This window comes from Akebia trifoliata, chromosome 5 (assembly GCF_017979445.1).
Source record: "Akebia trifoliata isolate Shusen 1 chromosome 5, ASM1797944v1, whole genome shotgun sequence".
Taxonomy (NCBI): domain Eukaryota; kingdom Viridiplantae; phylum Streptophyta; class Magnoliopsida; order Ranunculales; family Lardizabalaceae; genus Akebia; species Akebia trifoliata.
In genome coordinates this window covers 26,362,508-26,374,988 of record NC_141379.1, presented here as the reverse complement: position 1 = coordinate 26,374,988, position 12,481 = coordinate 26,362,508, and the positions used below count along the sequence as shown (strand labels likewise).

Genomic DNA, 12,481 nt, shown 5'->3' with positions numbered 1-12,481 from the left:
AGTTTCAGGGGTCTTCATCAAGGAGATCCATTGTCGCCCTTTTTTTGTGATAGTTATAGAATCGCTGGGAAGGATGTTGTCCAAGGAGGTGGTGGAGAAGGAGCTTTCTGGTTTTTCCACCAGGGCAGGGGGCTTGTGATTTCTCATCTCCACTTTGCGGATGGTACCTTAATTTTTTTGGATCATTCGCCAAGACAATTGAGCTTTTTAAGTGGTTTGCTAGGGTGTTTCGAGGCCAATAATGGGATTCCGGTTAACCTTCGCAAGAGTAAGTTATTTGGAGTAGGAGATAAGGAGGGGGTGGAGGTGGCGACTGCCTTGCTAGGTTTCCAGATGAGAACTTTGCCATCCACGTACTCGGGACTTCCTTTGGGGATGGGTTACACTAGTAAGGAAATTTGAGAGTCGATTCTTGAAAATATGATAAAGAAATTGAGCACTTGGAAAGCCAAGCTTTTATCCAAAGGGGGGAAGATTACTCTCATCAAAAGTGTTTTGGCTAGCATCCCCATTTATACCTTTCGTTGTTTTCCCTGCCTAAGAATGTGGAAGTGCAATTAGATACTCTACCGGAACTTCTTGTGGCATGGTAAAGAGAGCATAAGAAAACATCATTGGGTGAGCTGAAGCAAGTTATGTTTGCCTAAGAGAAATGAGGGTCAGGGTTTTCGTAATTTTGGTTACATGAATTCGACTCTATTGGGGAAGTGGCTTTGGAGGTTTGGAGAGGAAGAAGAGAGTCTTTGGAGGAAAGTAATTGTAGATAAATCTGGGGTGAGTGAGAATGGTTGGGAGAATAATCTGACTAAAAGGGTGTCGGGTTGTGGGGTGTGGAAAGGTATCCTTAGAAGACTTCGCATTCGAAGAAAAAAGTGAAATATAAGGTGGGGAGGAAGAGTAAGGTGAAATTTTGGGAGGATTGGTGGGGTGGGAATGATCCGCTTAAAGACCTCTTTCCGGATCATTTCGCTTTGTCGTTGAAAAAAAAATCAAGCTATCTCGTGTTTCAGAAATTTTGATAATGGGGTGACTAATTGGGATTTTCGATTTAGAAAACTTTAATGATTGAGAGGTGAATAACATTGGGAGGCCAACTTCTCCGTTGGAAAACAGTAGCATGGTGAGTTCCTCAGAAGATCAAAGAGAGTGGGAAAGTACTAGGGATGGGAAATTTACAATGAAGTCTTTGTATGAGGGTATCGTTCCTAGTATAGTAACGTTTTTTCCCAGCTCTTTTGTCTGGGGCGGTAAGGTTCCTCCGATGATCTTGACTTTTCTTTGGATGACTGCTTTAGAGAGACTCGCTACTATGGATCAGTTGATTGAAAGGAGCTTTATTTCGTCGAATCAGTGTTGTATGTATAGTTCTCAGGCAGAAACGGTGGAACATTTACTCATTCACTATCGGGTGGCTCATCACATTTGGTCGTATTTCTTATCTTTGTTTGGTATCGCGGGTTGTTTTCCCAGATCAGTTAAATTGATTTTGGAGTCCTGACTATCGTGAGGAGGATCTTTCTCGTCTTCTAAATGGATTCTTTGGTTCTTGGTTCCTTTCACAGTTTGTTGGGGAATTTGGAAACATCGCAACCATGGCATTTTTTAGGGGAAAGAGACCACGAAGGAAGGACTAGTTCTTTCTATTTTGGAGCTCATGTTCTCTTAGAGTAAATTTTATAAGGAGTTTAAGGAGGTCTTCTTTGAAGATTTTGTTGTGAGATGGGAGAGGGTTTGTTCGTTGTCGTGATAGTCTTTTGTTTTTGTTTTTAGTTGTTGTTTGCCTTTCCTTTTCTTGTTTCCTTTTCTTTGTTTTGGGTTGATCCTCTCAACCCCCCTCGTTTTTCTGCTCTTAATAAAATTATCTTTATCAATAATATAAAAAAACAAACACATGCAGTTATGAAATGCTCTAACATCCTATCATGTTGGCATGTACGTATGGTCTCCTATCTTCTAATTAATTGATAATTTTAAGTATTATTATTCATCTTAATTAAAAAAGAGCAAAGGTCTATGTGGTTGTAAAAATTGATAAGAAATTGTAAGTACAGTTGCTAAAACAATATTGATTTTCATTTCTACATTCTATATGATTGTTTATTATAATTTGATGACTTACGAGTAAGTTTCATGATAGTTTTATTTTCTTAGTGTGTCAACAAAAACATTCACAATATTTCCCTACCCTTCAAAAAAATTGCTTTATTTCCATGTCCATGTTGATCAAATACACCTTGAAATCAAAAGTTAACAACACTATAAAAACATGCATAATAGTTCAAGAAATGAGAAGGCAAATACAAATCACACTTACTATTCATTGTACTACAATAAAACATTTGGAAAATTAAAAAAACAAGTTAAATACAGCATTTAGATGTTGAGACACTTATGTGCGTCCATGTTACATACATATAATGTTACAACACATCAATAGTTATAGAATCTTAGTAAATAAAATGCAAGATACAACAACTAAGCAAAAATAAAAAATATTAACAAAACCATAACTACAAGATACCTGAAGTCATACCAACATGGATCCTTGGTAGGGGAAAGATGAGGGACGTAAATATTGATGCATAAGGTTGTTGCAGCAATGGGTCTCGGTCATGTAAAGTACTAGTGGATGTACTGGTGTTCATACTTACTAAGGATCAACAGTCACCAATAATCTTATCTATAGGTAGAATAAACACTGACCTACACCATAACCAAGAGACCCATATCCACAGCAATTACCATGATTCTTGGATTTCGAATGACTAAGATTAGGTGTCATTACCAGAATCAGAATAGTTGTATGATGAACGAAGGAGGCCTGTACTTATTGCAGCTAACACTCGTCATCTGGAACGCCCCTACAATAGCATTAAACGATGGTCACAGAACTGAGTGGGTCGAAAAGTACTTATATTGCAAAGAAGTTGAATAAAATAACACAATCAAAGTCAACAACAGTACTATTTATGCGAAAAAATTAAACAGCACAGATGATTTAGAGAACACATAATTTTTTATATGTAATATTTGTTTACAGTAATAGTTGTGTAAGTGTGATATGTATATTTATTCAAAGCTGGCTAAACTCTAGTAGCAAGAAGCCATAGAGTTGCTGTTTGGCCCTTCCAAGGGTTGAACAAATCTTGTTCCTCCCTATTATATACCTACAAATAATTTTAAAATAATTCAATTAAATATCCAATAATTACAAGGACATGACAAATTGTAGAACAACTACATCACCCGATGTTATTGGCACCATTACAAATGTTTCTGCTGGGATCAATAACATCTTTGTCACCTATGTATGCTGCATCTATAGTTTGACACTTGAGGTATCAATGGGCCGGGTAGAGATATGATCCAGGTTGGTCTACGACCAATCCAATAAGAATTGAATCGGATCTAGAACCATTCAATGCTTATTGAATCAGGTCATTATCAGTTTTTTATTGGATAGAGGTTTTTTTTTTTTTTTTGTGTGGGGAGTGGGGTGGGGGGGTGGGGGTTGCAAATCTGGTCTGATGACACTTGGATTGGGTCCAGATCAAAGTCCAATTTAATATATAAAAAATTGATGGGTAATTTAATAAAAAATATAAGTATGCATTATCTATTGACGCAAGAAGGAGAGGGCATAAGATGAAATTAGGGGGGGGATAGGGAATTTGGTTTGAGATTAGATTACCTTAAAAGTTTAGGGTAAACACAACATTATGTACCTACGGTTAGGGATTTACATTTATAGATTAAAGTAAGGTAATGAGTCGAGGTCTGTAGGTTAAGAGAAAGGTTTCCAGAATTCTTGAATTCAAGAAAATCAAAAATTAGAAAATAAAAGAAAGTCAATAAAAGAGAAAGAGAAGGCATAGAAGGACAGAACCTTGGAATTACACAAAGGGTTTCTTGGAATCACGCCAAGAAAAATGGAGAACTATGTAAGCCTGACATGAAAAAAGAAGTAAGACACTGTTGAATAACTCTATTTTATTAATTTTTTATGTCTTTTGTCCTTTTTTGTCTTTTCCACTTATTAGACTATGTAATCACCTAAAGCCTAATTAAGGCTTAGTAATTAATCGAATTTTAAAGTTCTCTCTATTCAACTTGGTATCAAAGCCTCCCCCCGCCCCCACTCTCCTTCCCCGCTCCTTGCTACAAACCCCATCGTCCCCCTCCTCTCTTAAATCTGTCTTCCACACCTCTCGCCTTAAGATAAAAACATCACCCCAATAGGAGGTTTTTTAGGCCAAACGATGGCCCTTGGACCATCCATAGAAACTTGTGACAACAGCTCCTTGGCTGTTTGCGAAAAAAATTTGGAGGTTGCAACAACAGGCTGTTTGGGAGTTGCAATCAAAGCAACAATGCTGTTTGGGGGCTGTGATCACAGCAGCAGTGCTGTTTGGGAGTGGTGATCACAGCAACATCACTGTTTGGGAGTTGTGATCACAGCAACAGTGCTGTTTGGGGGCTGCTATCACAGCAGCAGTGCTGTTTGGGTGCTGCTATCACAGCAGGTGTGCTATTTGGGAGCTGTGCTCACAGCAGTGTGGTCGTTTGAAGGTAACAAAAACAGCAAGTTGCTGTTTGACGCTTACGAAAGCAGCATAACTGTCCCTTGGTGCCCGACGATTGAGCTAACGATTGCTTTGGTCACCTACAACAGTGTTTGATCACCTTCCACGCCTCTTACGATCGTGTATTGCCACCTTTAGGGTGATGCGATCAGTTTCTTATTTGAACTCCCTTCAAACCAAAGCACATTGATTCTTTGATGGTCTCCGAGACGTCTTCTTCCTCGATCACTGGTAATAGTGATGGATTGGGTGGTCTTCCCTCTCATTCGATCGACTTTCCAAACATCCAAATTACCACCTTGAAACTAGATGGTCTTAATTATCTTCTTTGAGCACAATCGATTGAAATGTTTATTGGTAGAAGAGGAAAGATTGGTTACCTCACAGGGGCCGACAAATAACTTGCACCGACTGACACTACTTACCCCCCAATGGTTTGCTAATGACTTTATGGTCCATTCTTAACTAGTTTCATCTATGCAACCACATATTGCGGCTAATTTTATATTCTCCAATACCGCAAATCAAATATGGGATTTCTTAAAAAGTATTTACTCATAATGTCAAAACAATGTCTGGATCTTTATTTTAAAGCATGGGATTTCCCCGCCTTTCATAAAGTGACTCTTCAGTCACTACCTATACATCACAGCTACGTGCTTGATGGGAAAAGTTGACCTTCTATTCCTCGTCCTATGCTTGGAAGAAACCTCTTGATGAGGCATTATACGCGTTGATTCTGAACAAAATCAAGTCTTTTAGTTTCTATCCAGTCTCCGAGATGAGTTTAAGTATGCAAGAATTCATTTATTGGGTATGGATCTCTTTCGTCCCTACAGACTGCGTATTCTTATGTCTTAACTGATGAGAGTCGTCGTACAGCTATCCTACCCCACTCTTCTAGAGACTACTCTGCTATGCTTGCTCGCATACCTTCTCCACAGCCTCCCAATAGATCTTTGCATACACGTCAACGACAAAAGTGTGATCATTGTGAAAAATTGGGTCACGTGAAGGCCTGTTGCTATGTGTTTCATGGTCGTCTTAATCAACAACGTCAACTATCTCAACGATTCTTAGCTCATGTAGTCTCTCAGTCGACTATTGATCAGGCACTTCCTTCAGCTACTACCTTATCCTCGGATTCGATATCTATATCCCAGGTTGAGCTTGATAAGTTCAAGCAATTCTTCAATCAGATGGAGATTTCATCTCAGCCGGTCTCTACTTTCTCTCACTCAAGTACCTTTTGCATCTGCACACGGTGTTTCCACCACTTCCTCACCATGGATCATTGATTCTGGTGCCTCAAATAACATGACCGGTACGTCCTCCTTGTTCAAAACCTATAGTGTTTGTCCTAATCATCGCAAAATTCACAACTGATGGTTTTTCATCTACTATTGCTTGTCAAGATCATTTTCTATTACCTTCTTTATCCTTAACTAATACACTGTATGTTCCTCAACTTACTACTAATCTTATCTCTATTAGGAACATTACCAAACATTTGATTTGCAATATAATATTTTATCCCTCACATTGTGTCTTTCAAGATCTAGAGTCGAAGAGGATGATTGGCACTGGACGTGAAGTGAATGGCTTGTATCTCTTGGACGCACCTGTTTTACTTAGCACTCATTTCGTTTTTCAACTTACTAATAATAATCAGTCTAATAAAGCACTTGTAATGCGTTGGCACTTACGTTTAGGCCATATTTCCTTTGAATATTTGAAACACATATTCCCTACTTTACTTAATAATGCAAACTTGCTTGATTTTTCTTGTGAAACTTGTCAATTAACTAAACATGTTCATTCTCATTATCCTATTAGTACGAATACTACTACACCTGTTCTTGTTGACCTAATACATTATGATGTGTGGGGTCCTTCACCCATCACATCCACTTTAGGTTTTCACAATTTTGTCATGTTCATTGATGACCACAGTCGTATCACTCAAGTATATCTTATGAAACATAAGAGTGAAGTATATGGGATCTTCAAGCAATTTCTTGTTATGGTTCATACCAGTTTGGTCGTACCATCAAGACTTTCCGTTCTGATTATGGTACAAAATACACCTATAGTAAAGTATTGAAGCTTAGAGTCTAGCATTGAGCATCAAATGTCCAATGTTAAGACTCCTCAACAAACTGATCAACCAGAAAGGAAAAATCATCCTATTCTGAAATTAACTTGTGTCATCTCTATTGGCATGCATGTGCCACAATCCTATTGGGCCAATGTAGTTCTTAATGATGTTTACCTTATTAATCGAACCCCTTCCCAGGTTCTTCAGTTTTCCACTCCCTTCCTTCAGCTCTATCTGGATCATCCCTTGTTTCCACTTCCTCCAAGTGTGTTTTGAGTATGTCTACTTAGTTCAAATTCTAAACCAAACTCACACTAAACTTGATTCTAAAGTCGTAAAATATATTTTTTTAAGTTATTCCTCTACCCAAAAAGGATACTGTTGTTATCATCCCCCCTCTCAAAGGCATTTCATTTCTCGAGATGTCTTTTTCTTTGAGCATACCCTATACTACATTGGGGATATTCAGTATGAGTAGTTTCCTCTAAAGTCACCTGATGATGACACATTTCCCTTGTTATTTCCTCTTCCCATACATATTCCTCCTTCTACCTCTCATGTCAGTTCATCACCTCCTCAATTGCAGGTTTACTCTCGGCGGCACACAATACTACCATCATTTCTATGCCAGACCAACTCACTTCTTCGCCTCCAGCTCCGCCTCCTACTGTGCTTTGTGATGATCGTCCTATCGCCGCTCGCAAAGGTAAGCACACTTGTACTTAACCCATTTTTAATTATGTATCTGATTTCGTTCTCTCACCCTCCTATCGGAGTTTTCTTTCTTTTATTTCCATCACGAGTGGCAAACAATTATGATTGATGAATTGAATGCTCTTAAAAAAAACTTAAACTTGGGAACTAATACCTCTTATGCTTGAAAGAAAGGTTGTGAGATGTCACTAGGTGTTCACCATTAAGCATAATCTTGATGGTTCTATTGCTCATTATAAGGACCGCCTAGTGGATAAAGGTTATGCTCAGACTTAAGAAAATGATTACCAAGAGACATTTACTCTTGTTGCCAAAATGACCACCATTCGAGTTCTCTTTTCTATTGCAACTTTTAAAGGATGGCCCCTCTTTCAGTTAGATGTTAAGAATGCATTTCTTAATAGTGATCTTCAAGAAGAAATCTATATGGTCCAACCTCCTGATTTTCTTGCATCTACATCCTCTGGACATGTTTGTTGTCTTTGTCGTTCTCTCTATGGACTGAAACAGTTTCCTTGTGCATAGTCTAAGCACTTTACTAAAGCAATGCATCAGTTTAGTTTCCATCAGAGTTCTGCCGATCATACCATTTTCCTACGTCACTCCCAGGGCAAAACTGTCACTCTGATTGTTTATGTGGATGATATTGTCCTTATTGGAGATGATTGTGACAGCATTACAGAAGTAAAATCTTACTTAGGACATCAATTTGAGATTAAGGACCTTGGGCATCTTCACTATTTTTTGGGCATTGAAGTTGCACGGTCCCACTCTAGTATCTTTACCTCTTAGCGTAAATATGTCTTTAATTTACTCAGTGACTCCGGTCAGCTTGGTTTTCGTCCCGCCAATACTCCTATTGCACAGAATCACAGGTTGACTGATTCTAAGGGGGAGTGTTTGCCGAATATTTGTCAATATCAGCGTCTTGTGGAATAATTGATCTACTTGTCTATGACTCGTCCCGACATTGCCATTGATATTAGTGTTGTAAGTCAGTTTATGCACTCTTCTCGCACATCTCATCTTACTATTGTCTATCGTATTCTTAAATATCTTAAAGGATATCCTGATCGAGGTATTTTATTCAGTAATCATGATCATCTTCGTGTTGAAGCATGGACCGATAAAGATTATGTTGGTTCAATGACTGATAGACGGTCCATTTCTAAGTATTGTACTAAAGTTGGTGGCAACTTAGTAACCCGGCACAGTAAGAAGTAGGATGTGATTTCTCGATCCAGTGTTGAGTCAAAGTACAAAGCTATAGCACTTGGAGTATGTGAGTTGTTATGGCTCAAGACCTTACTAGTTGATTTGTGTTTTCCCGTGACAGCCCAATTTTCACTATATTGTGATAATAAATCAATTATAAACATAGCAGCAAATCCAGTTCAACATGATAGAACGAAGCATATCGAAGTTGATCGACATTTCATTAGAGAGAAAATTGTTTATGGGCAGATTTGTACTCCATTTTTCTTACATCTCAACAACTTGTTGATATTCTTACTAAAGGTGTTAGTAAAAACGTCTTTGAAGGTGTCTTATCCAAATTGGGGGTTGTCAATATCCACACACCAACTTGAGAGAGAGTGTTGAATAACTCTATTTTATTAATTTTTTTATATCTCTTGTCTTTTTCACTTATTAGACTATGTAATCACTTTTAAAGACTAATTAGGACTTGGTAATTAATCGAATTTTAGAGTTCTCTCTATTCAACTGACAGCATGTCTGAGTAAAATACCAAATCATGTAGTTATAACTGAAGAAGGGTTTGATTTGTAAATCTATAACTATCAAGTATGTGGCCCGCCAATTGCATGGTGATTATTTGTTGGACTTACAACATATGATTTAATTATATAAAGCAATCCAATATGTTGCATTATTTAGCCTACATCCAATCCTCAAACTTTAAAACAAATGTTTCAGAGTATAGAAACAATGGTCAGTTAATCAAGTACAAGGAGTTCAATCAAAATATTGGGTAAAAATAACAGATCCATTGGAATTCACCTTAAAAGTACGATATTTGAGTCAGATTATCTTGAAAGTGCTGCAACCAGCCTCTCCTTCAAATGCTCGCTTTCACCAACTTGAGTTTGGATTGAGAACGTGTGGAGAATGGCCTCATTATCCGTAGTAGAAACTTTAGACTCGTGTGCGATAACTTGAGTTTCCCTAAACGCTCTTATTACTTTAGAGACTGGATGAGAGTCCAATGGGCAGCTAACCTGCACAACTGAGTCATCCTGCCTTGTCTGAACATCAATCTCCGGAACAGGCAACTGCTTTTGATTACTATTTGAAACATCTCTTTCCGTTTCCAAGACCTTGATCTTCATCTGGAGATCGGTGATATGTGTAATGGCATCTCCCAACAATGAAGCTTTGTCCATCTTTGAGATGTTCGGGACAACGGCTCTCAACGCGTAAAACCGCTGATTAAGCTTCTCACGTCTTTGTCTTTCTGCTTCAACATGGTTAAGTGGTTCTTCTCTCCCATTAGCAGGTTTTCTCCCTCTCTTTCTAGGCTTCCTTTCATCAGACCTAGGTAATGAATCATCCTTAATCTGTTCTGAACTAGAAACTCTAGATTGAGGATTCAAACCCCCTAAAAACATCTGATTCGACTGTTGAAACAGTTTCACTTCATTGCTATCTTCTCTTCGATGCCCATTAGAAAGCGTTCCAAACCCTCGACTCGTATTTGTTTCCGAAGGGAAACCCATATCTTCTTCTACCTTTGGAGCGAAATTCAAAGTGATGGATTGAGGTTTTTTGTTACCAAGACTGAGATCATGCCCAAAGATCTTCGGCGCGCTAGTTGTTGGAACAACCGATCGCGAACCGCTAAATACAGTTTTGATCATTTGCAATACATTTGGATCTTCGTGAAATAATCTAACAGAGCCAAGCTCCACCACACCCGAATCAATCGGAACACAAACCAAAGTCCGAAACCCAACCGATCTCGCTAGAAATGACCTCGAACCATAGTGATCTAAACAAATTTCTGAATCCGAAGCCCAAATTGGTCGTCTTGAAGTAAAAGATCGAGCAGGACCAGCAGAAGAATCACGTGAAAATGAATAATACATTGAAGTAAGATAAAACACATCTAAATCGGATATAGAATTCAACCGAGCAGCGTAGTTTTCTTCATCCGATCCACCGAAGAACGTGTGAAGCTTCTGAAGAACACGTTTCCTCATCTCCTGCAAAGAACCCGATTTTCCTTCTAATTCTCCATTTACTTCCTTCTTTGGTTCTCTACAGTGACCATCTCCCCAAATTAAGTTAACCTCGCCATACTTCGACCTCGAAATCTGCCAAAAAATGGCGTAATTCCAATCCAAGCCTTCGACGAGCTGCGAGAGCTCCTGTTGAACACTAGGCGTCACCACCTCTCTCGAACCATTACTCGATGTGGTTGAGAGTAAGAAATCGCAAGCTTCGGCCCCCAAAACAGCTTCAGCCATGACCTTATCTTCTTCGTTCGACCAAATCTTCTCCCTCATATCTCTCTTTAATTTCAAACTCTGTTTCAGATCTGTGAAATTACGTAAGAACTACGGTTTCTGCAAATTCCAAAAACCCTAAAGATCAATTCAGCTGTTTCGATCTTCAATCGAGCTAACCAAACCCCTAAAGATCTGTTTTTCTTTTTCCCATCTTTCGCTATTACAAGCAAACCTGGCAGATTTAGGGTTTTTCCTACTAGTATCGAAACCCTTATTTTTGGGATATTTTCCCCTCACGTGCCTACAGGTTTTTACTCCATCAGTCTCTCTCACCGTCTCACGTTCTCACCTCTTTGCCTACCTCCGCTTTATATTTATTATATTTCAGATATAATTTGACTTTTTTAATGGTTGGTTTTTGTTGACGAAAACCGGACTTGGGCGAATGGATAAACCGGGTTTTGTTGATTGACGAAGGGAGAAAGTTGTGCCATCCAGGGATAGGGGAAACTATTCAGTGAACCTCGATGCTGGATATCTTTCTTTAAAAAAAAATCCTAATTTAGTAATTTTTTCGTGATAACTTGATATTCTATTTAGTAACCCCTTTCAATTGGAAGGATTGAATATTACGATTTAAATTATTGAAATCGACCTTAATTACAATAAGTGAGATCATCTTTTTTCACAACCGTTGAGATCAATAGAAGCTTAGGTGTCCTAATAAAGAAAGTGGGAAGAGACGAGACAAGAGACTAGATTTTAAAAACCAAGCAAATGGAACCTGTAATTCTCCGGGTTTCACATGTGTGCATTTAGTGTGGCTAGTTGTCTCTTGATCTTGGTGGGTAAAGAAAGAGAATTGCTATTGGCACCCCGCTTTTAATTATTACATCTGAATTTCTTAAATTATTTATTATACCTCCAATTGCCTGAAATTATTATCTCGATATTACATAACATTATAACACTCGTTCACTCAATTTTAGTATAATTGTTTATAATTATGATTAGGCTCATGCAAAATCTTAAACCCAAGCTATAAAATCTAACCTAAAAAAAAACACTCGAGAGGTTCAATAGGCATCCCAACCTTTACTTATTCACAATCATTTGTTTATTTTCTTTATTTTTAATTGGGGTTTAATAAGTAAAAGTTGGGATGTCAATAGAAACTCTCTAAAGAAAATGCTAAGTAAAGAGTGGAGATCATGGCATCAATGTCTGCATAAGAGGGTCATGAGATTCACTTCAAGAACATTAATGCTCCTAGTGATAAATGTAAAAAAGACATTGGATAACTATAATCATTTTCACTACCTTGAGACTATTTTATATGAGGAATTTCTCAAAACGTGAGCAGTGTATGACAAAATTCCAATTTTGGTATACTGTTCATTTTAATTCCCAAAACATGTTTTTTTTAGTGAATTCACCACCTAATAATCAACAAAATCGTTGGTACTTTATCGACGAATTCACTAAAAAAATATGTTTTGGGAATCAAAAAGAATAATGTACCAGACTTGGAATTACGTCATATTCAATGCATGAACAATGTCAAAATGGACATTCACCTAATTTATTTCCTCGTAAACTTTTGCTTATTACACAGT

The 12,481-nt window shown here is 38.0% G+C and overlaps 1 protein-coding gene across 1 annotated transcript; it reads right to left on the bottom strand.

The window, feature by feature from the left end:
• Positions 1–2,338: 2,338 nt before the first annotated feature.
• Positions 2,339–11,218, bottom strand: LOC147401832 (basic helix-loop-helix (bHLH) DNA-binding superfamily protein). Its single transcript, XM_086443247.1, has 2 exons — positions 9,418–11,218; positions 2,339–2,861 (listed from the first exon to the last, which is right to left on the bottom strand). The coding sequence occupies exon 1, from the start codon at positions 10,920–10,922 to the stop codon at positions 9,444–9,446; it is 1,479 nt and encodes a 492-aa protein (XP_086299373.1). The 5' UTR covers positions 10,923–11,218; the 3' UTR covers positions 2,339–2,861; positions 9,418–9,443.
• Between the last annotated feature and the right edge of the window lie 1,263 nt (positions 11,219–12,481).